The 27188-nt window shown below is 35.0% G+C and overlaps 1 protein-coding gene across 7 annotated transcripts in view; it reads left to right on the forward strand.

Moving 5' to 3' along the window:
• The window catches only part of HOOK3 (hook microtubule tethering protein 3), an 86896-nt gene that overhangs the window by 24654 nt on the left and 35054 nt on the right, over nucleotides 1-27188 (forward strand). For 5 of the 7 annotated variants that reach the window (XM_062600686.1, XM_062600687.1, XM_062600689.1 and 2 more), the window contains exons 3-10: nucleotides 777-849; nucleotides 8038-8088; nucleotides 11475-11607; nucleotides 13785-13852; nucleotides 21206-21268; nucleotides 22694-22777; nucleotides 24000-24163; nucleotides 26411-26551. In XM_062600686.1, the coding sequence (XP_062456670.1) occupies nucleotides 777-849; nucleotides 8038-8088; nucleotides 11475-11607; nucleotides 13785-13852; nucleotides 21206-21268; nucleotides 22694-22777; nucleotides 24000-24163; nucleotides 26411-26551 (777 nt within the window). Of the gene's footprint in view, nucleotides 1-776; nucleotides 850-8037; nucleotides 8089-11474; nucleotides 11608-12041; nucleotides 12122-13784; nucleotides 13853-21205; nucleotides 21269-22693; nucleotides 22778-23999; nucleotides 24164-26410; nucleotides 26552-27188 lie in introns of those variants that run through there. The other 2 variants (XM_062600692.1, XM_062600693.1) reach the window with 2 other exon arrangements.

A 27188-nucleotide genomic window follows, 5' to 3' on the forward strand; every position in this document is an offset into this window, starting at 1 on the left:
AACAGGAGAAAATATCACTTTTTCAGACAGTTTTAGAACCTGAGGGCAAGAGTCTTAGTTGTCGTGAGCTAGCAGCTTAGGGAGGGTGCTTGTGAGGAAGAAATGAAATTTATGAAAATAAAATGCTGCACAAATATTAGTTGTTCTTTGTCATAATGACCTCGTTAAAAGCTCTGAAAGTAGAAAAGCTGTTGTGGAAAGATGATTAAAAAAAATGACAAGGATTACCGTAAGAGATCTGGAAAAAAGTGTTACTTGGCAGATGAAATAATAGTGAAGTGTGTTCCCAGTGATAAACTCTTAACTCCAGTGCTACTTTTAATTTTTCTTACTTTATGATGACAGCAAATACTGTTCAGTCACAATCTTCCTTTTTAGAAAAGGAGTATTTGCAGTCCATGTCTAGCAAAAGGAGTCAATAATACATGAAAAGTAATATTTTCTGCAATGCTTTCTAGTATTGCAAATAAGATTGTATTCTGTGAGTTTAGCTTCTAGCATCACCTAATAAATTAGGGGAAAAACAGCATTATGGAGGAAGAAACTGGCAAGCTACATTGCAACTCCTGAAGCTTCCTCAAAAATATTAGTTACCCATGGTGTGAAGCTAGAAGTGGGATATATGAAAAGAGTGTAAGTAATGAGAAAAGTGAGTAGTAGCAGGTGACTTAAATAACTAAAATATTAGTTATGTCAGCCTGAGATAGGTGCTTAACCACTGAAGTGTCGTAACAGCTTTCGAAATCCTTTTAACCTGTATTCTTTTTTTTTCCTAGAGATCCAGCTTACTTTGATGAAAACTGGTTAAACAGGATCAAAACAGAAGTAGGAGATAATTGGAGGCTAAAGGTACTTTGTTTACTTGTCTGCATATTTCAGTTCTTATTACAGTACTGTGCTTAAATTATTGTTTAGCATATTTCTAGGTCAAGATTTTGCTTTGTGTTAGAGTATTTTGAATTTAAGGCAATTTTAATTGCACTTATTTAGTACGTTATTGCAGTTCTGCACAGTCTAATGAAGAAAAAAGAAAAGTTGAATTTGAAAACTAATTTCAGTTATTTAAAAGAAAAATGTTAAGAAGTTGCATGCTTAAATCAACATTTGAAGAACAAAGTGGAATGAATAAAAGTTTTTTTTTTTTTTTTTTTTACTGTGAAGTATGAAAGTAATTTTTCAAAAAAAGGTGAATGAGCTCTGAGAAATAACTGCATAATAATAGCAAGTAATAAGAAATTTATTTAAATAAAAGGGAAAAATGTTGTTTCTTTTTACTTTGCCAGTTCTACAGAGCTTTAGGAGAGGAAGTGGTGGTTTTCTGTGTTGTGTGTGCTCAGCATGTTTTCTGACCACGGTCTGTTTGCTCAGTCATTTGTATCACCTATTCTAGTATTTTCTCTGTAAACCTTCAAGGCAATAGAGTTTACACTAGTGCAACTGTGGAACAGCTTGATTATAAAACCTAAAGAACACAATTTGACATGCAGATGTTAGTGCAGTTTCTGATTAGATTTAATGAGAAAATAAAAATATATGAGCATTCCTAAATTGCCATTTCCAACGTGGTTTCTTGGAGGAATAAAACTGGGATTGTTCATCTATTAGTTCATGCTTCCCATAAACCCAGTTTGTTCTAGCCACCAAAAACTCTTCAGAACATCTGGGAAAAGGATGAAACTATGAAATATTCTTAATCTTGCAGTCTGTCAACATTACTTTCTGAACAGAGGGTACACTAGTAAGTGCCACCAGAAGAAAGGACTGCTGTATATACTCCTGCTCAGCAGACCTGTCAGCATGGTTTCTGCTGCCTGGCCTGTTTTTTGCAAGTCTGGATTGTTTTAGCATTTCTTGCCTAACAAAATTGACAGCAAAAATGTGGGAACATTGATGAGGGTGTATTGATAGGTTGGTGAATAAAAGACATGTTCTCTAAGAACACTCTACTAGTCCTTTTTAAAAACAGGTTAGTTTGAAGTAATTTTTAAAGCAGAATATGAAATTTGAAATGGACAGACCATAGAAGATTTTTTTTTCTCTAAAATTACTATTTTATAAGGAATCCTGAAGTCTTGGTTCTTAAATTTGGAGAACAGTCTGAGAGCCATTTGTTATAACCGCATCTTAATTAATTGAAAACAAGCAGCAACTTTTGTAACTCTCATATGCGCTTGAGGAAGGATATTTCTCTCCCTCTCTCACCAGTTTAGCAGTTACTAAAGCTTAAAAGGCATGAATAAAAGAAACACTGAACAATCTAATAACTTCCTTATGTGATTCAAGTCTGGGAAAACATCAGTTTAGATTTCAGTTTCTTGCTGATGTCATTCCTTCTTGGTTTTCAGATTTCTGTATAAAAAAGAGCTACAGACTGATAATTTTATTCTTATTAAAAGAAGCATATACTTTTGAAATCACCCTTCATTGTTGTAAAACATAATAGAGAACAGAAATGTATAAGATTATTTTAATGGTTACAAAACAAGAGTTAAAACACATTACCAGCTATTGTTCTTACATAAGAGTAAATACAGTAAGTACTTTAGATCTTCAACTTTATCAGTGACTGGTAGGTACACTTTTAATCTGTGTACTTTTGTTGGTTTACGACCAGATCTAAAATGCAGTCAACATACTTCTGTACATCTCTTCAATATAGATTTCCCTTCATATTTTATGAAGCAGGAAAAGAAATGCTAACCCAGTTAGCATATTTTGTGCTATCTCACAAGCTTTGTGATAATGAGTTGAGGTATATTCTTGTTGCTAGACAGGGTTGTTCTCCGCTTCCGGTACCATGCGATATAGTAGACCTATGCTTGTACGAGCTGTCACTATTATGATCCACATAATGGAGCCAGTCTAGAGGGGAAATGGATAGAAAATTTAATGTACAGGTTATTCCACTTCCCCAATATGGCCCTCCTAACCACTGTTGATGGAGATACTCAGAAAATTATGCAATTGTAAACTTTTCAATTATGCAATTGTAAACTTTTCAATTATGCAATTGTAAACTTTTCAATTATGCAATTGTAAACTTTTCAATTATGCAATTGTAAACTTTTCAATTATGCAATTGTAAACTTTTCAATTATGCAATTGTAAACTTTTCATGCATGATAGCATCCAATTCAGAATTACAAAACTGAGCTGTGCATTCTTGTTTGTCTTTTTATTCAGTCAGTTAATGTTGTTTGATTTACTTGTTGACAACTGCAAGGATGCTATTTTATTAAAACATTTTACATTTGCTATACTGGTTTAAATTAAGCCTATACATTAACAGGTATGTTGTTATATTCTTGATTTTTGGAGCAGGCTGTCTGACTTCAGAAACAGAGCAATGTGTAGCACAGAAAAAGGGGAATGTTAGAATTTGGGGGACTTGCAAAGTAAGAAGTATTCAGCTAGCCAGCATTCTCCATGTGAAGGCTGACCCAATCTCTTTGGCTTAGTGTGTTTAATGGAGAAACATTTTACTACTTTAGGGTTAAAATTTCTGAGGCATAGCATACATCAGCACTCATAGCAGTTTTTTTGGTTTTATTTTTTATTTTCTATGGGGTAAGGAAAAACTCTACTTCTCAGTGATGACTTAAGCAAAATTTTATGTTATTTAAAGAAAAATCTGTAAAAGCAAAAACATGTATTTTCTAATATACAGTTGAACGCTTTAACATAGAGTTTAAATTGCAGATGCGCCAAGTATTTCATGCTGACACATTCTGAAGACAAAATAGCCTTCACTGAAACTGGAAAACAGCACAGAAAATAATCCTGTTGCCAAGATTTTGCAGGAATGAAGTTCCTAATCAAGAAAGAAGTTCAGTGTCCAGGGACATATAAATAACAGTAACAAAACAGAGATTTACACAGTTAATGGTTTGATACACACATTAGTCACTGAATTTATCACTTTTTTGACAGTTACAGAATATGTCATGGACTGCCCAAAGGATGGGGAAAAAGAACAGACACTTTAATCTCTTCCGTGCGGTTTCACCATACCTAGCTTGGGAGAGGAAGGACATATGTTATTCTACTTGATTTCTGTCTCTCTTCTGGACATTTGCCTTGACATTCAGATTGCAACATCAGTTTAAAATACATCTGACCTGTGTTATACAAGCAAGCTGTGTTTGTTCCATTACTGAATGGTACATTCAAACAAATGTTTCCATTAGATTTTCTGTAGCTAGAACAGTTTGCTGAATGCCTTGTCTTTGCAAAGATTAATTTGTCTACTTCATACAATATTGCAAAATGAAATAATTAAATTGGAGACTTAGTGCTATAATCCAAGTGAACAAACCTGATTTTTGAGAGTTAGTTTTGACTTTCTGCTGTAACACAGAAATTATGTTTGCATTTAGTTTTCCTACCCTTGCTGAGTTTGTAGGGTGCTGGTAGCCGTTTTTTTGTGTACAGTATTATCCTTCGTTGAGAGAGAAAGATGAAAGTAGCAGAAGGAAGCACTTGCCCAGAAAAGCCTTTTAAGTTTTTTAGTGGCTTTTTTCTTTCTAATAAGGATAGAAGGCTGTCATGTAAGTATGTTTTTCTGCTAAATTCTGCAAGTAAGAACAAAAGACTAAAAGGCATACTGGCATTTGTTTCTGCTAAGAAAATAATCAGCAAATAATATATTTATTTCTCTTTCTATACACCCATAATGCCTAAGTCACTATGTCTCCTAGCATAAGTTTAACTTGGGAATGCTATCTGTCCTTGGAGATACCTTTGTAACAACGTTGTGTTTTTTTTTTTTGGGGGGGGGGGGAGTTGTTTTCATTTAGCTCAAGAAGATGTCTCTTATCTGTTCATGCAGAGCAAAGATAAAAGCACGTTCTTGAGATTCTTTTGCAAAAGAGAGGTTGGAGAGAGATAAGTCCCAGGGCTATAAATTAGGCTCTTGTGGCCTCATTTATAGCCAGAGAAAACAGACTTCTGCAGAATGCAGTTTAGAGCAGAAACCTAGTGTACGTGGTTGGAACTGTGCATGCATTATCTGAAGTAGAAGAGTTAAGAATTCTTCCACCATTGCAAGTCTGTGCACTTGCAACACTTCCAAGGGTTGTGAGGTTGTTAATTATAACCTTTTTGAAGGAAAATAGACGTATACCTAATTACACAGAAAAAGTACTGTACTGAAAAAGTACTCCTAGCAGGAGGTTAGAACATTAGGGTTCCCTATCAGACACTTCAGGACCTGAAATGTTCATTGAAAAGTCAGCTTGCGTTACCCTGAGTCCTCAGCAGAAACAGGACTTTATCATATAGATGATGTAATGAAAATTTGGAATCAACTTTTGTAGTGCTAGAGAGAAAACAAGGACTTAAATAACCTATTAAATAACTTAAACTCCCTTTTTGTTAGTATTTGTAACCTTTATAGCATTTCTGTTGTCCATTTCATCAGGCTGTCTTCCCTTTGGTGCTCAAGTATATTCCTAAAGAGAAAAGCTAGGCAGAATACCCTCAAAAAGCCTCTATTTGGAATCAGTGAGTGACTTGTAATTAAATAAGGGTATAAATTTCATATGAGAGGTGAGAAAAAGCTTAGGAGAAAAAAAAAGAACAAACTGTTCAGTTGTGACTGCTTTGATAGCTCTCACCGTTTTTTCAAAAACGTTTCCTGTTTTCTCCAAACAGAGAAGTGAGTGCAAGGAATGACTGTGGAAGGGACTGTGGAAGGGACTAAGCCAGTCTATAAAGTAGTTGCTTTAGCTTTACAATTGCCTGAGCATCTATCTGATGCAAAGATGGTACAGTTAACACTAGAAAGTTATCCTGGTACTGCTGGTTGAGAATGGAATAAAATAGAGCCTCAAAGAGAAAGTTTTCCAGATTTATTTGCCATTTTCCTTTTCTGAGGGTGCTGTTCTATGTGTTAGCTTTTATGAGAGATTATGATAAACTTTTTCTGTTGTTTTTGTTCTAGCAACACAGCTCTAAGCTATATGGAAGTTATATGGAGGAAAATGACTCTTTCTGTTAAGGATAAAGCATTAAACAGTTTTTCTAGGCTAGTGCTTTCTATTTTGTTTTTTTTTTTTTTTTCTCATTTTTGGGATTATTTTCAAGTTCAAGGTTCCTCCCAATGTTCTCATCGCTAAACTGGACTTAAATTCTGCAGCTTGGCCCTTGGGTTTCTATGGGACTTTCTGCAGCAGACTCAGGTAAACTACAAAACGGATCAAGTTTGAAAATTATACTCTAATCAGTATAGTATTCTTCATTTGATCAAAATTAAATGATTTGTATTTCTTGAAATTCTTAAATTTGCTGCAGACTTTGGTTCTTATCCTGCATAACCCTTGAGAGATAGTGGTGATTGCCTTTGGACAGACAATTAAAAGTATGTTGTAGTTATTACATCAGAAGGAAAACACATTTGATGGGAGGAAAAGGGGTAAATCTGAAAGTAAACTCATTATACCATTATGAAAGAGCCACCAATTGATCTCCAGTTTTCACTGTAGGCTGCCAGATGTCCAGGTTGAATGTCTTTTCTTGTATGGCTTAAAAGTTCAGTGATTATGAAGACAATTATGAAACTTTCCTAAGGATGATTTTGTGTTTACAAGTGGTCAAATTTTTTGCTATTGGTTTCCAAAAGGGAGGAAGTTAGGAGGATTGCATTAGTCACATCATTACCATTTTGAAATTCAGGACTACATCTTTTGAGTTGTGTAGCCTGTTCCATTCTTGAATTTCACTCTGAAGAGGAACCGAATTTAGCTTTCATCACCGTGTTTTTTCTAACTGTTGACTATGTTGGAGTGTTTAGTCTGTCTGTGGATTTTAGTATCATGCCTTCTGATTGTTTTCTGTAATAGGCCTTTTGGTAGACAGATAAATTTGGCAGCAAAATATCTTTGTTGTGAATTTTTAGAATATAATGAAGAACATAGAAGATATTGTAGATTTTAAAGAGAATTTTGATTTGATTGTGTTTTCCCCTCCATTGTAGTTTCACAGTTCATAACTGGTTATGATGGTCAGCAGTAGGCAGCTTTGAATCCTAAATCTCTCTTCTTGAGATACCTAAGTTTATGATAAGTGGTTGAGATGTGATTATTCAGTTCTCTGGTCATCCCTTTCATTTTTGCTCAATCTTTACAGAACCTGTTTTTTAAACTTCCTACTGTGTGAGACAGTATACTGCTTCCATTGTCTAAATACTTTGCTTAAATACTTTGACATTAACTGGTTAGAATTTGTAGCGGTTACTTTCAGCAAAGATCTACTTATTCTAAATATCACCATTGTGGATATTCAGATATATTGTGGATTGTGGATTTTTAAGATTTTTCATGCAGTCTTCATCTGAGATTGATCTGAATGTATTTTTGCCAGAAAGGGAGCAGAAACCCCTCAGTACTCGAGAAATGCAGTATAAATGCCTCTTGCTCTATGGAATCTAACTTATGCTTTTGATTATGCAAGTGAAACAGAAACTCTTTGTGTGACACTAAAGACTTGCTGAGAAATGTGGAGTCTTGCTTTGATGCTGTATTGTAAACATTCAGCTGCCAAGAATTTAGAGGGAGGCAATAAAAAATGAAGGCTCTAAGAGGAATACTTAATGAGAACATTAAAAAAATTAACTTGCATAGGTTGGGGAGAAAGGAGAATATTAAGTGGTAGCTGGTTTTGGTCTGGAAGTGGAGATGCACATCTCTAGAAAGTAAGTCACTAGAATGTTTCAGGAAAAGAGAAGAGGAAAAGAATATTTTAACTTTCAAATCCCAAAAGGTCCAAACAAGTACTGTATATTTCATAGACTTAAATGGTTTCCGCCAATTCGTGTAGATTTGTGACCCCATCTGGAAGTGTGATCACAAAGGATAGTTGTGTAACTTCCGTGATTCTAACTGCAGGTTCTCAAACGAAAGGTTTCACTGAAGTGTGAATGGATGTAATGGATGTAAAACCTCTTTGGTGTGATTGTTCTTTGCTTGCCTACTTTAGGATCGTGTTTCTGTAATGTATTCCTTGTGTTTATTGTATTTCCTTCCTCTTTGTGTCATATAGGTAAGCAACCTGAAGAAAATTTTAAAAGGGATATTAGATTACAACCATGAGGTAAGAACAGTTTTAATTAAAATACATTTACTCTCCTTTTGTTAATGCATTTTTGTTAACCTGCTTAATGTAAATTGTATCCTACAAATTCATTAGGTTTTGCCTTCCTTTTCAAGGTGTTTGATGTGCAGGGTATCTTGTGGCCTATTCTCGGGGGTTAGCCTTCTGTAAAAGTTCTCACCTACTTTATCATATGCTTGATCAGAGTTTCCAAATGATTTGCAGGCCCTGTCATACAAATAGTTATCTTTGATACTGGCTCTTTTTTGATGTTGGTTGTAAGTAGTGCCTTTGTTTTTTTTTTTTTTTTTTTTTTTTGCTGTTGCTGCTGTTTGTTTTTGTTTTGTTTTTAAGGCTGCCCTTTCCTTTTCTTCTCTGAGGTGGGGGAAGAAGGAACACTTTTACCATCTCCTCCTGTGGAAGTTTTTATTTAAAATATTTTAATCCTGGGAATTTGAATTCTTAATGTGTCTGCCCATGGTGTTACTTGTTAGGATATTGAGCAAATTCAGAAGTGAACCAGTCCAGAGGAGAAACAATACAACATTTTTCCAGTGGTGAATCTACAGCTAAAATTTGCTTCTAAAATCATTGGTGTTTTGGAGCAAACTGATTAACACAGAATACAGGATAAAATCCATAGTATATTCATTCTGAATGCTGCTTGTCCAGAGAAACCATATTAGCTTCTCCTAAGTACTTTGTAAAGGAAGATATTTGTTAGTATACTTAAGTCTTTCAAAATAAGTGAATTTTAAGAAAGAAAAAGTTAGACTGATAACCTTATATTCAGTAAATAGTGTCAACTATCCATGCTGAAATGACAATTTTGAGAATTGATGCTTAAGTAAGCTGGCAATCATTGATCATTTTAGAAAGAAATTTCAAGTTTTAGTATAAAATTTTTGTGATTTGCCGTTGGATCCCTTGTATGTACATGAGTCCCTTGTACATACTTGGGTCCCTTGTACATGCCTCACACACAAATCTCCAACTTAAATGAAAAGTTACGTTGAAAGAATCTTCTATTATAGCTTTATGGCAGAAATTTCTATGGTGAAAAAGGCCAAAGAATAGTTTTATTATGGCCTTTAAATTAATAAGTCATGATGAATTACAGAAAAGACTTTATTGTGCAATATTAATTTTGCTATGGAAAAATGCTACCATCTTCTTTTGAGCTAGTTGGTATGCATGAGGACTAAGTTTCTCATGAAAACTTAACCTTGGTAAGTCAGCAAGTTTCAAAGTGTAATGACTGATTTGAACTCTGGCAACAATAGTGCATATTTATAACTTTGATTGGCTTTTGGTTTAGTTACTTTTTCTCTGTTGAAACAATGCTTGTAGTGATAGGAGAGATGTTCTGTATTCTGCTATGAGTTGTGGTTATATTTTTCTTATCCAGATCCCTCTTTCAGCAAACACATTCTTGCACAGTATAGAGGTGAATATATTTGGATTTTGCCTGTTGTAGCTAAAAATCTTTGAAAAGCCTATAAGCCAACTTAATTTTAGTGAAATTTTAGAATTTATATTGCATCCACAAACAGGATTTATATTGCACCCAGTCTTTCAGAATAGCTACCTTACATTGCTGTCATTGATTATACTGTGGAAGAACAGGAAGCCAGAAGTTCCTGTTTGGAGGCATATGAGCGCCCCATAATCTTGCTGCGGAATTCAGCTGCTCTGGCCTTCTATGTTTCATTCTTGTTCTAAAAATCTTTGCTATTTATTCAGGAAGAAAAGTCCTTTTTTATTCTAAGATATTTATTCCAGAGTCTGGCCTTCATTTGGTTATTTCACTGATCTGTTGTTGTTGTTGTATTAAAATTGTATCTCTTAGGTTGATTTTAAAATCCTTCATTTGCACCTTCACTTCCTCTGCTTTTCTGTAGTGCATGTTGATACATCTCTTCCCATTACTTTTTCCCTCAAAATAATTGTAGTATTAATAGATAATAAAGCAATTGTTGTTTAATTTTTAATTTAGAAATCAGTTCTGTATTTGAAATAAATTCGGGAAATACAGAACAAAATATAAGCATAACAGACTGACTTCATTCAAAGAATACTGTTTTTGATCACATCTTTGCAGTCTATACACATAGTAGTATTTTAAGTTGTATTCGGTGCTTTCACAGAATTCTTATTTCTAACTAGAGTGACTTAAAAGGAGCTGTCTCATGGAAATTTGGATATGAGTTCTGTAAAGTATACAGAAATCTTAATACTAGTGTTGGTGTTTGTTCTTTGAGGAACTTTCTAAAAAAACAAAGCAAAATATCCAGCGACAATGATTCCACAAGGCCCAACCCTGGAAGACTTTTAAATGGCTTCATTTTTGCCTATTTGCCTATTCTTCCATCTGTTAAATTTTTTTTATAAATACCTTTACCTACTTTTCTGGTTTTCTTGCATATTAAAATAAAAAAGAGCATCCAGCAAACAAATGATTCCTTCCAGAGTCATTGTTTCTTTATTGCACTATGCTTAAGAATTGACAGTTCCTTTTTATCTGCAATTAATCTGTCAGAGATATGTTTAATTTCACATTTCATGTTCATATTTTCAGCCCCCTGAAAGCTCCTTGAGAACAATCTAGTAGGATTGTTTAATTCCTTCTACTGACAATCATTAATGTAAATTCTTCTGAATTCTAAATCAGATTACATTAAGTCACGTTTTTCTTTTGCCTCCTTTTTCAGTCTTTTTTTTAAATATTTGAATGTATTTTTTTTAAATATTTGAATGTATTCTTTTTAATTTTGTGTTCTGCTGCTATGTCAAATTCTTTTCCATGGAATTAGTTTTTTTAGCTTTGGGATTTGGTAAATATCCTTGAGACCTACAAAAGTGTGAGGCCAAATGGCTGAATATTTTACAGTCTTATATTTGTCATCTGTTAATGCTAGCCACTTTTGTGTAAGTGAAGTATTTTAATTTCTTGACTTTCTAGTGGTACAAACTGAGATTATCTAAAAAGTTTTTAGACATTAGACATTTTACTGTAATGCTTTATAAAAATTAATTATCTAAATGTTGTTGAGGTTTCTTTTGAGCCTGCCTATGTTACCTTTTGTTATCTAGAAAAAAAAAAAAGTCATTCTCACTAAGTTTGAAACTAATGGCTTCTTTTCAGTTGAGACAGTTATGTTTAAGTTTTCGCAAATACTAGTTGTGTCAGGTGTTAACGGATAGTCTGCTATTTGGAACTCTGTGTATAAGCTGGTGTGATGCAAACTAGTTTGTTTCAAGATGGATTGAAAATTATATTAAAATAAAATTGAGCTCTTCCTGTTGAATCTGAATCATCCTTGTATTTTTTGAACTTGTACACATGTGCAGTGATACAGATATGTATGTGTTGGGTCTTTATACAGATTTTAGGGCAACAGATTAATGACTTCACCCTTCCTGATGTTAACCTCATTGGAGAGCATTCTGATGCTGCAGAGCTTGGAAGAATGCTTCAGCTCATTTTGGGATGCGCTGTGAACTGTGAACAGAAGCAAGGTAATAAATTTTGAATGTATAATTTGCTCCCAGGGCAGTGAATGAAAATCTAAATTCTTGTGTAAATTGCCTAGAGGAAAATGATGTTTCTCAGGTTGTTGTCAGAGACAAATCTGTTTTTATAAGTCATGACAGTATTTTGTTTTGCAGGTAATAATGGATGTCTTTTTACAAGTTTCACTGGTCTTTGCAGTCTCAAACTGTGGAACATGTTGTGTTTCCAACATAAGTAATTTTGGTCTTTGTTAGCTGAAGAGTTCCTGAAAAGAGAAGCTCTTGGCCCCAGCCTTTAACCATTTATATATGAGTTAGCTCTGGGTGGCTAAGAATCTACAAGTATGATTCTTATCCTCTTTTCTGTGACCTTGGACTCAGAAATATATTTCAGTATCTTGGTACATGTGAGAGAGCCATCTGAATCACTGGTGGTTCGTCTGAGGAGATGTCCAGTGCCTTTTGGGACGTCGGAGTCCGCAAAACTTTTATGTGGGGTTGGCAAATGGAGCACAAGAATGTAAGTGACTGTGCCTTTCTAAGCAACAGCTAGAGACTAGGCGTGATATCTTAAGGGCATCCAGAATGACTCTGCACGCCTCCCTTAGGCAACTGAATCTTAGGCAGTCACTGGAAAACGCTTCTGCATCCCTTGTCTCCTGTTATGCCTGCTCTCTATCTGACTTGCAGAGGCCAAATACGGGACTATTCAGTTTCTCTGCAGATACAGTAGAGAATGTGATTAAGCCTGTTTAAAGTAACAATGCAACTACAATCATTTACTCATAATTCTTAAGACAGAATGCATAGTAGCAAGTAGTTATAAAATACATAGCTTGATAAATGAAAGGTTGTGTTTACTGTATTTACGTTAAGATTACATCCAAGATCTGTCTTTTCTTGTCTTGGTTTACCTCATTTCTGTTTCCTGTCTGGCAAAATGGCAGCAATGACGTCAGACCTTTTTTCTTCCTCTTGCAGTAGTACCTTTTAGCTTTTATAGCTGATTTCCCCTTTTCAGATTTCTCAGATGTCTAAATCATTTTAATCTGTCATTCTGAAATTGCTTTTATTCTTCCCTTAAGGAGGAGATAGCCTGGCCATCCTCTAAATTAAAATCAGATGGTGATTTTAATTTGATATGTGACAGGACAAGAGGCAATGGGCAGAAATTGAAGCACAGGAAGTTCCGCCTGAAAGTGAGGGGGAATTTCTTCCCTGTGAGAGTGACGGGGCACTGGAACAGGTTGCCCAGAGAGGTGGTGGAGTCTTCTTCTCTGGAGATCTTCAAGGCCTGCCTGGTTGCAACTGTGTCTAACATGCTGTAGGTGACCCTGCTGAGCAGGGGGCTTGGACTAGATGATCTCCAGAGGTCCCTTCCAACCCTACTGATTCTATGATTCTGTGTTAACAGAGGCCTCCTGTCCTTTCTGTTTTGTATAGAAATTCTCTCTCTTTTGGTGGCTGCTTGACACCCTTCAATGAGAAGTATCTCTTACTTCTCATATCAATCTGAACATAAGACTTTGCACATTGTAGTTAATCACCTTGAAGTGACTGATCCCCAGCATCTTCCACTTGAGCAAACCACAAGAAGAATACATTTGGCATGTAGAAATGATAATATCCAGTTGAAAACCATGTGATGCAGAACAAGTCATTGATTCCTTAACTTGATCTAAACATCAGAATTTGTCATTTTAACTGCTATTGAAATAGGAAATTGGAAGAAAACAGTGGAGAGGACCTATTTAAAAGGCCTTGTGATAAGAATACTGTGAAAAGGCAGGACATGAATCTTAAGTTCATGGAAGAAGCATCCCCTCCTTCAATCATGCACTTACATGACCAGAATCCTTTGAGAACAAAGGGAGACAAGTATTTGGAGGATGGGTAGTTATTTCAGAAGTTAGTGTGAAGTGCAGGAAGAAAAAGTGGATGGCCGTTATGTACAGCTGTGTTTTTGACTGTTTAAGTGTTCCAGTGAGCCTGGATTTATGTTTGAATAGACTTTCTGATAATGTGTTCTTGAGTTTGTTGGGCTGGGACATGAATGATTGTCATGCATTTCAGTGTCATCTGTAGCACCTGCTCAGTTTGTAGGAAAGATGCAGCTGCTGACCTCTTGTTCTTTGTGACTCTCGGGTTTCAACAATAACATTACAAAATGCTCTTATTTTCAGAGTACATCCAGACTATAATGATGATGGAAGAATCAGTTCAACATGTTGTCATGACAGCCATTCAGGAGGTATGTTGGAGTACCCCTACTGTGTAAAATTTCATCCCTTCAGTATTTTACAAAAACATACTTTTTTCTACTTTGAAAAAATTGTAGTTGGATAAAATGAGGGACATAGATTTTGCTATTTTAGAATGAGGAGTATCTTCTTATTTTGCCGTAGAAAAACAACTTAGTTGAGCTTGCTTTATATCAAAGAATTCTGTTGAATGCCCCACTTTTCTTTAAATCTAGAAGTTTTAAACTTCTAGATATTTTTGATATTGGGTTCCCCTTCCTTTACCTTTCCTACCCTGTGGTTCCTAAAGCTCACTAAACTACTTTTATGCAAGTAACCAAATACTGTAGAATTTCTTTAAACTTTGTACCTTATAATTACAGAATTCCATGAACTGCTAAATTTTGTTATTAGACAAGTGAAAAGAAAGAGAAATACATAGCAGAATATTCTTTTGTCTTTTTTAGTATAATTAATAGGCTAATTCAGTTGTTTCTGCTAATACTTTGTAGCAAGTTAATGAATGTACTGGAATGTATTTTGTAAAACTGTTGTTCAGTAATGGGAAACTTGATTTGTTCTCACGAGTATGGTGGCAGGAAAGACCATTTTTCTGTTGTGCTTTACAGTGTTTAGCCTGGAGAGTTCTGTATGCAATAAGGGATTCATGATCTTGTTTAACTGATGAATTGTACTGAAAATACAGATGATGGCAGATTGGAGAGAAGAAAATTGAGACACAGTGTTAGTGATCACTGTTGCCATTGGAAACCCTTGAGTGATTTGTTGTGTGCTCAGAGTTGATCTTTAGAGATGGAGATATACTGCAGGCCAGGCTAGTAAGGAAAGTAGGAAATCTAAAATGAAAATGTTGCTGTCAGGATGGCAAATGTTGCTGTCAGAAACAGGATGGCAAGTATTTCAGAAGAAAATAACACTCCCTAAACTCTTTACCAATAGGGCTTTCCTTTCCAGGCCATCATTGATAAACCTCTTTTTCTGAATGTAAACAAGGAAAAACTAAATTCTACACTGAGTACTAGAATGCTTTCACTTTTCTGTTATGTCTCTAAATAGAGGGAGAGAAGTCGATGAGCTGTCAAGGTCCCTGTTCTCTTTTATTACCTTGACCGGTACTGCACTCTTCAGTACTGTGCTTGCTGAATGTAGTCATTTACAGGAGTAAAACTGCAGATAGAGAATTTTCCAAATGAGCATTATAAGAATTCTTATGCTAGATTACCCTCCAGTCAGTGGGTGACTTGCCTAAATTTGGAGATATTTGTGGATTATTTATTAAATTTAAGTATGAGGATAATATCTTGGTGAGTTTTCTCCTGTACTGTTTTGTTAAAGTCAACTTTCAGCATACTTTATCTGGCACTGTCTTAAAATAAAAAGGCCTCTCTTATTCTCCTTCTGCCAGAAATCTTCTGAATCCTGATTCTACTCTGATAAGGTAGCCACATCTTAAGTAGTCCATAATTTTGGGCATTTGATGAGTAGACATGAAATTTGTATTTGTGCCAATTTTTTGGAGATAAGGAAAAAAAAATGGAGGAGAAACCACTGAATGAGGGTGTGTTCATCTGGAACAGATTTTGAAGCTCAGTGGATCGCAAGGGTTTCCATCCATGGACTAGTGATTAAAATCTGTGTGATTTTAATGCTGCTTTCCAAACTGATTAGAAGTCCAAGGCATTCAGAACCAAATGGAGAGGTTCTCAGATGCTTATCCAGAGAAGCTAGAAAGCATACTCAGAAATAAGAGTTTAGATTTCAGGAATGTTTTTAGAGCTGCAGTGGCAGTCTGTCTGTGGAGGGTGAAACTTCACTGGGTTTAGGGAGTTTATTTCTCTTCCATGGATAACCTGGAGTAGCTCTCAGAAACCAAGTAACTTAGTCCAAGTTGTATGTAGGAAACACCAAAACAAAGAGCCTAGTAAAATAGCTATATAAGCATATTGAAAGAGTTGATATGTCATCTAATCCACTCATTTCAAAGATTTTGACATGCAGTTACACGTCCTTCAAAATTTACTGTGTAAAAAGATCTCTTTAATCTTTATTAATGTGTTATGTGGTTCATTTTTCTATTTCCATAAAACACACACAAATATTTTTCATACTTCTTTGTTTTTCATATATCATCACACTCATGAAAGTATTTTTCAAGCCACAGCTGAACACGCTTTTTTCCAATTTTCTGCTTTTGCATGAAAAAGCTGTTTTTCAAATGGCAAAATGAGCATTATACATAAGAAATTTTATTTGCTAACTTAATTCAGTTTTCTTGATTAAAGAATGATACAACTAGAAAAAGATATGCCCCAAAAGTGTATTTTGTAATTATAAATCGTATGATATATAATGTGTATTATATAGTATTCAGTTTTATATTTTGCTTATAGTTTATTGTAATATATTACTTGCAGTTAATACAACAAACATAATGTCATATGTGACTAGATATAATACAACATGTATTCTTAATTTTGTAACTTCCAGATGTTTTTTAATGGCCAAAAACCTTTCCAGAAAACCTCTTACTACAAAAATGATTATGCCATTACATATTTCCCCCCCTCCCTTTTTTTTTAATGGTCTTTGGAAATTCTACTGCTATTATCTTTCCAAGTCTTTTAGGTAATTAAGTGTTTGAGAGGAAGCTTATTTATTGATCAAAATGACTTGAGGAGAAATTTTTGCCTCTAACAGTTTCTAACATCTCTCAGTGTGATCACCTAGCAGATATTTTTCCTTTCTGTGTGCAGGTCAAGTTGAGAGTCAGAGTAGTACAAGTAATATCAACTAATCTCAAAACTTGCTTATGGTACATAGCAAGAAGAACTTATCTTATTTCCACAAAGCAGAAACTGTTTATTTTCCTGTATTGTGGTGTTCTGGCTGTTCAAAGGTTCATCTTGTCTTAAGTAAAAGTAGCTTTCAAATGTACAGAAAATGATAGGAGAATATTTCATTGGATGTATCGACAATAGTGAGAGAAGGGGAAAGTCCTACTATCTTAAAGGATATAGTTTTTTTATGTGTAGCCTTGGATCTTTAAAAAAGATGTTTTTAAAAAAGGAAGGAAAAACCCACCCCTAAACAGAAACAAGTTTGATATAGCTTCAGCCACACTGGATTGAGCTTGCACACTATGAACAACTGTAGAAGCATTTCATATAAAGCAAATATTTTGAATTTATACCTACATCGAGTAAGTGGTGCCAGCTGCATTTGTAAAATCATGCTACTCATTTATAGAAAAGAATAAAGTTCATAATTCAGATTATTCATGCATGCAGATTTTGTGATACTCTAATCTCTTCCTCTCATCTCTATGTATCCATGACAATACAAGTTGTTGACAGTCACAAGAAGCCACTTAAAAATTAAAGGTTTTAATAATAAAAAGCTTGCAGATTTACAAGTATTTCGTAAAGCTTCTTGCCAAAGCTGTGAACGTGAAAGTGTGTAGATGCAAAGGATTAACATGAGCAGAATAGGGAATGAAACTGCTTCTCGTAAGAACCAGACTAAGAACTGAAAAAAAATGTCTTATTGTCCAGGTTATTGTGACTTAAAGTCCAGAATGAGTTCTTCATCACAGAATAAGCTCATTTGATTTTTTAAATGACATTTTGATTATTCAAACACATACTTATGCCACTTTGAAGTCTTCATTCTAAACATGTGCAATAAAACAACATAAGAAAGGAAAAGTATGTGTTAATTGCCTGCTTTTTCTCACTGTTGGAGGCTCTTCAACAGACTTCCTTTAATATAGAGACATGATATCCTTTGCTGGATATTGCATGCACTCTTTTCATTTCCCCTCCTGTTTTGTTTTAAATCAATCCATCTGAAAAAATATTTGCACGTTACTGTTCATTGAAGGTGCAGCTGAAAATAGATAACACTTTTTTTTTTTTTTTTTTTTTGAGCCAAATTATGAGTTTGAGGCTGAAAGCCATTCTGCTGCTGCAAAGCTGTGAAGGTAGATCCTTTTACCTACCTGTAGTTTGCTTTTGGAGTAAGGAAGCTTGCAGCTATGAAGGGAGAATGAGAAGACCACTTCCTTCTACTTTTTATTCTCAAGGTCAGCCAGTTCTAGTACCTGAAACAAATGAGCTAATAGTTTCCTCTCCAAGCCTGAAACACTGATGTTGGCCAATATCTTCCAAGATTCCTCTGGTCTAATATTAGACTTGCAGATTGGTTATGAAGCACTGATCATTGACAGTTCTGAAGAACTACAGAAACGTTTCATGAATCTGAGTGAATATGAGCTTGCAAATGAAAATACACAGCAGAATACACTAAGGAAATTTGCTTTAAAACATAACCTGACCAGCAGGGGATAACATGACATCAGACAGCTAACCACTGGAGTGAGCATTTTGGTGTTCCAAACTATAGTACTATCAGAGCACACTGATTGTCTAGAAACAATACGAAGGGGAAAATGGGGGCAGTCTGACTTTTTAGATAACATGGAAGATGTATTTTGAGTTGATGTGTATGTCTGTGTGGAATCTCTAAGATACAGTATTCATTAAAACAATTCTTGAATTTTGAAGGAAATCTTTCAGAAGTCAAATTATTTTGGATGTATGGATGGAATTGTAGCATAACAGCTGAGCTGTTTAGGAGAAAACATCCTGTTTTAAAAGGAGAGGAATTATGAAGAGGCAAACTAGAAGCAGAGAACTATTGTGACATTCATTAAACACTGGAGAGGGCAATGATGTATGTGTGGGGAGATATGAAGGAAAAGATGGAGGAACTTCCTATTCAGTTGATAACTCTCTTCTTCCCCATCCCTTCCCACTTACTAGCCTGAGCTGATTGTTAACTGATGATCAGAAGTCTCATTCCTGTGTCATTTTTGAGTAATCTGGCAACTTTACTCCTTGTCTCTTTCCCTTTGCTGGACTCCCCCAGCCTTAGATCTTTCCTTGGCATTCCCACTATTTCAAAGGACTGAAAGATTGCAGCATGTTTTCTATCTTGTTTCACTGAGTCCATCTACACACATTTCTGTGTCCCTTGTCCTCAGTGCCCCATGAACACTTACCATGAGAATTTTGTGCCTCCGATTCCTGACCCACCCCAGCCATTGCCATCCACAATTCAGTGTACTGCTCATAATCCACCCACTGCCCTACACCTTGAGTCTTCCTTGCCTGATCCTTCTCTACCCAGCATCCTCTTCTCTCCTCCTCGTTCTTGTTGAGGGCTATCAAGTGTAGGAAGGTTTGGGAGTGATAACAAAAGCCATTGAAAAATAAAGGATGTTATATTGTTAGTCTTGCTTTTTTCTTTTGTGATAATCCACAGAAAACAGCAACACTACAGTGGCCTCTAGTGGGTTTTACTGCTGCTTGCATTACTCCTATTTAGTTCTTGGGCAGGGCTCTTAAACTGAATTTCTGAACAGGAAAGGGGATAGTGATTTTCAGGGCATGTTATTATCCCTTGCAGGCTGCCTGCAGCCTGAGTCTTGCAAGTAAGAGTGTACTGTTTTAAAGCGCATTATTTAAATAGTATCTGGAGTGGTGAGGGAAGTTGTTTTTGTGAGTAATGTTGCAGAATGTGTAACAGGGACAAAAATTCAGCTTTTGGTTAATCTTGCCATCCCTATTAGTCATGTAGAAAAGGATTTTAATAAAAGACAGTGAAATGGAGCAATTACAAAAGATACAAACATCACTGAGAGGAGAGGGACTGGAAATTCTTGTTTTGGATAACAAGATGATACTCAGCTTAGAAACATAACCCTAAATTAAATATAAGTTTATAATGCCACTGAATATGGTAAAGAAAAAGATAATTGACTTCATTTTTCAAGGAGATAGCTCTGAAGCTAGGGACTTTCTAATGTGTGTCATTTCTGAGTAGTTTGTCATTGTAAAGGTGCAGACAAAGTGGAGGGAATTTATCAGTTAGCAACAAATACAATCAAAGCCTGAGGGGACTTCTGAGAAAAAATCGGATGAATTTAAATATGTAGGACCCTACTAGATCCCAGTTAAGGAGATGGAGGAAAAGGAGAGAGACATAAGTGTATAAATATTTGAATGATGTAAATGTGAAGCACAGAGATTTACTATCGTACACAGCAGTTTACACAGAATGAATGGGAAGTGCAAGCACTGTGCTGTGTATCAGAAATTTGCTAGTGAAATGTAATGCTAAAGCTTCAGCTTTTGGAGGGAATAATGGAAACTGTCTCTGGAGTAACCAGGCTGGATAGGAAGCCTAGGGCACACTGAAGAGAAGGATCTAGCTCTGCTTTTGGTGAAGATAGGGGGGTTTTGCTCATAACTTCCATGAATCATGTCATAGAACTCATAAAATGTTTTGTATCTTACCACTGTCACAAAAACAATGCTTTCATAATGCTTCCTTTCTTGTTAGTTGCAACATATTTGTTTTTTGAGGGGAGTTGTTGTTTGTTCTTATCCCTTAGGGAGCTGATTACAACTTTCAGCATTAACATCACCTTAAAATATTTGCTGGAGATCATTGGGAAGAAGTCTTTGGTCAAGGAGTCATGTTTTAATTGAGATAGTTCTCTAACTCGTTTTCCTCTTGATCAGAGAATGTGGTTAATGAAAGAAAGTAGTTTCTTATTAGCTCCTTTTTTTCTTTCAATAAGCATGTCAGTTTGGAGATTATTTTTAGAAAGTCATGACTTAAAAGTCATGTTTTCTAAACTAAAAACCCAACAACCATTCCTGTAGTCAGAGTGATTGGTTAGTTTATACAGAATCATAATATTTGATCCAAAAATAATATTTGCAAATTTTTTTTAATTTACAAGTTACAAATCCAGATCAGGAGGTTTGATTGCCTTTCTTTTACACCTTTTTTTTTTTTTTTTTTTTTTTTTTTTTTTTTTTTTTGGAATTAGCTGTGTGCCCAGCTTTATCTGGGAGAAAAGAAAATCGATGGAGACTTCCAAATAATCAAAAGCCACTAGCAGAACAATTTGAGATTTATCTTGACTGATACATGGATAGCTATTATTGTTCTAATACTACTTCAATTAAATACTCTCCAAAGTGAACTGTAGGTTTCATGATAGATAAATAATTTGCTTTTTCAGAAGAAAAAGTGACTGTGTAAATCTGTTTTTTCTTTTAAATTTCTTAAAAATCTTTCAAATTTTATAGCTTCTGAAGATTTCTTTCTATTCTATTCCTTCTGAGTATGTTGCATATAAAAATGAAGTAGAAAATTTTATTGTTAGAACAAAGCTCTCGGAAGTTAAAATCATCTTTTTTTTCTTTGAAGCTTAGCTTTTAATATAAAAATTAATATTTTGCTTTCTCTAATCTGGTGTAATCTAATTGCAGTTGATGAGTAAAGAGTCTCCAGTCTCTGTTGGAAATGATGCTTACGTTGACCTTGATCGTCAGGTATCTAAGACTAGATGTTTCTTTTCCTTTAATTATAGGAAATCAGTGCCCAGTCATTTTGTTTTATGCTTAAGAAGTCTGCCTCTTTCTTTAATCATGGAATGTTTTGTGGAAAATTTAAATAAGGACTAGAATATTAAATCTCAATATTTCAAGTCCTTCTGCATTGTAGTCTGAGTTTACCCATTTTGTGTGTTTAAAGGAAAGAAGAACTCATTTTGGAAAATAATATTAGCTGTGGAGTGCTATAGTATAGCAAAATTGAAAACCAGTGCAAATGGATAATGAGAAAGAAGCAGAACAAAGTTTGTAGTATTGAAACAAAACTGAAATGAGAGATTTTGCTATCTCTCATTTTAAAAGTCAATAAGAAGATTTAAATGTGGCTTAAAAATCCTTGAAGCAGTCCTGGGAACTGTCGAAGTATGTATGAGAAGTTTTGAAAGAGAGTCTTTCCCCGTCTGATATGTTTAGAGAAAACGCAAAACCAGTTATATTTCTACTTAGAGAGCTTAACCTGGTGCTAATACTGTCCTACTTCAACATTCTATTCCTAAAATAGTAGAATTATAATACAATGGTGTTCCCTGCATTCCTCCATCATATTGTCTTTGCAGAACTCTGTAAATGCTGGCAGATGGATTTAATGTTTTTATGTCAGCAATCTCCTGAGAAATAAGACATGGTGATCCTGTTTGGAAAGTAGAGGCCCATCTAAAACTTAACCTATGTAATAATATGTATCTATACATATCTCTATATAAATAAATACATTGCATGTTTTTACAGACCAGTTTTCTTTTAACTGTATTTTTTTTTTATCCTAACTGTGTTCACATGCAAATTTGAAAGATATACATCTTATAAAATCCTTTAAAAAGAAGTATCTGAGTATTTCCCAACCCTTTTCAGAGTGGTAGGCTTCTCCATCTCCATGTTAATTCTATTCCTGTTGTGCATTGAGTAGTTCCCAGTGACTAGACAGATTTTACCTTAATTGTCTATTCCCTATATTCTACATTTCAATCCTCTTTGTATTTGAAAAGTAGATAAAAACTGAAATTATGCACTCTTTGCATATGTAAAGAAAAGTGGTGTTGACAATTTTTTCAGTATACAGACTTGGCAAGTTCTTCACGTTTAAGTTTTTCAGGGGCTTTGGACTCAGTTCACAGACTAAGTATGGTAACTTTAGTGTTTTGTGTAAGACCATTTATTACTTTCAGATGTTTTAGTTGGTCACACAAACTAAAGAATGATCATATTTACATCTTTGTTTCTTTTTAAAAGCAGAAATACCTCACTTTTCCAAAAATACAGTATATTACATAAATATAAAAAAAATTTAAGTTTGTATAGTTCAGAAATTATTTTAGACAATTTACAGAGAATGATGAAACTAAAAATGTTTGTTGTTTCTGCTAGCTGAAGAAAACTACAGAAGAATTAAATGAAGCCCTAGCAACAAAAGAAGAAATTGCCCAGAGATGTCATGAGTTAGATATGCAGGTAGGTTATCTGTTGTGCACGTTAATACCAAAGTGGGAAAGAGACATGTTAATTTTTAGGCAGTGTGGAAACCTACTTTTTAAAAAGAAAGAAGAAAATTGCACAACAGTTTTGTTGTTTTACTTGTGCTACCAGAGCAAAGCTCATGCTCTCTTGTCCTGATGCAGTGATGTCAGTATCAAGATGGTTCATACTAATCGCACTTCATTTAGGTAGGAAAGAAGTAAGCTATATGGCTCAGCTCATGAATTAGAAAACTCGTAGAGGTGGTGCTGCTGTAACACGTTCAGTAAGAAGTTACCCCCCAATTGGAAGTTACTCTAGTGCATCAGCTGTGATTGGATTTAAACTAAGCTTTACTGTAAGCTGTACCCACCTCATCCGGAAGATCTGAAAGATCTAGACAGGAAGCCTGGAAAGGCAATTTCAGTGAAACTCTGCTTTGGGGTATGATTTGGCCTTGTGCGAAGCAGTTCAGCAACCATTAGAATTAATGAAGCTTTGTGCTTTGATTTGTGCTTGGTGGTTGATTTGTAGTATATTTGATGATGCAAGCTCTGACTAAAGAATTTCATTCTTTTGAGAAGTTCGTATTCCCTCTTTTCTCCTCCTACTTGTGTGTTAATTCTGTAGTATCTAATGGTATATGAGTTCATGCTTCAGTGATTCTTTTGAGTTGCAACACTTTGGGTTCCCTGTACCATACCACCTGTTTTCCCAAAACTGGCAGAAACTGAATTGTCTTCGGGACTTGTGTTCCTGTTCCAGATCTGCTTGCAGTTAGCCATTAGTTTAAAAAAAAAAATCTAGGAAGGGTATAGCTATTACTTGGATTTCCAGAGTTGGATATTCTCTGTGATAAGTGTTGTTTCTTCTGGAAATTAGTTTAAAAAGCATTACTGTAGGGTGCTTTGTTTTTTGGAAAGTATGCGGACTCTAATACGATGAAGTTATTTTCTGTGATAAGAAAGACTTTAGGTGCTTTTAAGAAATATTGTTAAGATTTACATTTTCTATATGGTAAATCCTACCCGTAATGTTGTAAGTATCCTTTACATCTGTTAGATACCTATCAATTGTGCAGTGTTTTCTTGGTGAAATGTGTATATTGAGACCTGTATGTTCCCATTTATGGGTTGCGCTAATGTTTTGTTGCACTCATGAAAGAGCTGCTCTCTGTAGCTGATAGCTCTATTATTCCAATGTGCTTCTGTTAAAACAGGTTGCTGCCCTTCAGGAGGAGAAGAGCAGTTTACTTGCTGAGAACCAGATTCTGATGGAACGTCTGAACCAATCTGATTCTATCGAAGATCCCAACAGTCCTGCAGGTCGTAGGCACTTGCAGCTGCAGACCCAGTTAGAACAACTCCAGGAGGAAACATTCAGGTAAAAAAGCTGTGAGTAGTTAGATTGCTTGTAGTTGGTGGGAGATATGGTTTGTATACTTCTGGTTCAGCTGGCAGATGCGCTGACTTTTTGTAGTGGATGATATAAGCAGAAGAGTGAAGCTTTTACAGTGAAGTGAATGTTATGATTTACCTGTTTAAAAGATCCAACTTCAAAAAATGTGTAGTATCTTAATGTTGAAATGTTGTGTGTATGTCCCCCTCTATTCTGGCAAATTGTTTCTAATTATTCATGTGCGATCACTTCAGCCATTTTTTAAAAAATCAATGCAAATGAAAAGAAACATGCTTTTCTCTTTATAAATTGTTCTGGTTGTATTTTTTTTTTAGGTGTAGGGATTCCTAGCTGAAAGTTTGCTATGAGCAGATGGTATTTTTAATAACAGTGTGTCCTTCTCTTAAGTTTAAAAACAAGATGCTTCACATCTGAAAAATAAACATTTTCTGTGAGTGAACTCTGCTGCTGATTTGTTTTTTCTCTAACACGTGAAAATATATTTTCTCTTTCAATCATCCTACTAGTTCTTTTTCATCATCACTTTCTGCCTGCTTAAGTCATACGGCTGCTGAAAAAATAGAAAGTCCAAATCACTATCATCTTTTCATTCTTGTTCCTGTACTTTTCATCCTCCTTTGACTGTGACACTGTGACATCTTGCTACATTTCTACTTTTTCTTCTTTTTCCTGTCCTCTTTGCATTGCCCTTTTCCAATTCTTATGTCAATTGTCATATAACCTGCTCTTTTCTTTTGTACCTGAGTTTTACCATTTTTTCACTTCAACATGCCGAGCCTTCTTCAGAGGAATGTATGTTCAGTCATACATTCTGTCTTCAGTTTCTTGAAAAAGATCTGGTGTTTTTCTTGCACCCCAGCTAATGTCGGTTGTCCTTCTTTCTATACACCTATACTGTAAAGAAACAGTAATATTTCTGTAACTTGCCCTTTAACTCTTCTTAGTCATCTTCATTCTCTGGAACAATTCCTAACCCATTCTTCATGCCACTTTCTGTTTGTATTGAACAGATTTTCCCCACTCCTTAAATTTCTGTACTGCCTGTTACTCTAGTTTTTTCTAGAGGCTCTGGAGTTTTTTCTAACTTCTCATTTGTATATGAGGTCTCTGTCCTACAATGCTCCTTTTTCTTCTTTGTCTACGTTCTTAATGTATGCTATCTAATGACAATTTGCCTGTGTTGGTATTTCTCTAGCTCTAGTAGGCCTAACAGGAAGTACATTCAGCTGCAGTGATGTGCAGTGTTGCACAGCAGTTGTTTTCCAGTCTTTCTTCTTTGTATTCTTCAACAGCTCTGGTGTATCAAGATCAAAACTTCTGTTATATTTAGGTTAAATGTCCTATCGATAGCTTCTTGTCCGTATTCTTGTAAATTCTTTTTGGACTCATTTTATGAAGTTACAGTACTTTTTTATTGACTATATATCCTTTTTAAGATGTCTTTTATGTTAATTTATGTTAATTTAAAATCACAATGACACTTTATGTTGCCAGCTAATGTCCTTTTCCATTCATTGAAAATGTTAAGTTGAAATTTCTCGTCATTATTTCCTTTGCTCGCTGCCAGGTTAATGAAACTTTTCGTATGTACATTGTACATGAGTTCATCATTGCAGAAACTTTGGTCTGCATTCTTTGTATAGAAATCAAAATGCAGATAAATGAATGTCTTAGTTCTTTAGAGATTCTGGACAGTCACAGATTCTTTTTTTTAAAAAAAAAATCAGTTCTACATCATTTAGAACGTATGACAATCAAGTGTATATTATTGAATGTGTAGAAGAGTTGGACAGCTGAACAAAACTGTAGGATAAAGATTTAATGTTCAGACTTCATATACCCCAAGACAAAAAAAGAGTGAAAATTTCTCCTGGAGCTTGTATGTGTGAAAAATAACTACCACAGAAGAAGCTGGGATTTGTCATTCCATTAAAATTGACAGCGTACATTTCTATGTGACATTGCAAGGCAGAAACATTGATCTTAAATTGGAAGCATCAAAGAAAAAAAAAGTGCGTCTACGTATCTGAATAAGCCAAATGCTTGGGAGCAAAGTTCCAGTCTCTGTGTTGTAGCACGCTGGGCTGCTGCTGTCTTTTTTACTATGCATTGTAAGGCTGTTTCCAGTATTCTTAGAGAAGATGATGATGAAGAAAGGTAACAGAGGTTCAAGTCGAGAAATTACTTTTCTGTTTTGCTTTATTTCTACAGATTAGAAGCGGCCAAAGATGATTATCGAATACGCTGTGAAGAACTAGAAAAGGAAATTGCTGAATTGAGACAACAGACGGAAGAGCTTACCACATTGGCAGAGGAGGCTCAATCTTTGAAGGATGAGATAGATGTACTAAGGTAAACTCTGTTCTGCTAAGCATGCTTTTAAGTGTATTAACTTTTAATCCATATAATTCGTATAATCTTTATTAGCTTCTGTTAAAATAATTTTAATATAAAAATTTCTGAGTGAACACTAAAATATACTGTGGCTGTCAAAATGATAGTTACAGACATGTTGAAGTCATCCAGCCTCAGAGCAATAAGATAAAAAAGACACTCTAGTGTCACACTTTCTGGTATGGCTGTGGGGATTCTTTCTTCCTTAGCTTATAGTTTTTTGGATTTTTATTATTTTTCTCTGAAAGTTTTTCGAGCATAGGCTTTTTTCTAATGAAATATGCTTTATATCAAGCTGATATTGTAGGAATTGGATATAATTTAAAGCAGTGGATGGTGGATTGGTAAAAGTTTGCCTGAATCTATTATTAACTGAACCCTATATTGCCTTATTGTTAAAAGGCATCATGTTCCAAAACTGTTATGGTACTTCAGTGTGGCCAAGTATAGACTGCCCAAGAGATGGATAATTGTGATTTTTATCCCTGATTGTCTTTAAAACAAAGTGAAGGGCAGAAAATGTTATTCTTTACGCTGGTGAAATGTAAGTTTCTGAGGATGGATTTAGAGTTAAAAAAAATAAATGGGGGAGAAA

The sequence above is a fragment of the Rhea pennata genome, chromosome Z (genome assembly GCF_028389875.1).
Source record: "Rhea pennata isolate bPtePen1 chromosome Z, bPtePen1.pri, whole genome shotgun sequence".
In the NCBI taxonomy this organism is placed as follows: domain Eukaryota; kingdom Metazoa; phylum Chordata; class Aves; order Rheiformes; family Rheidae; genus Rhea; species Rhea pennata.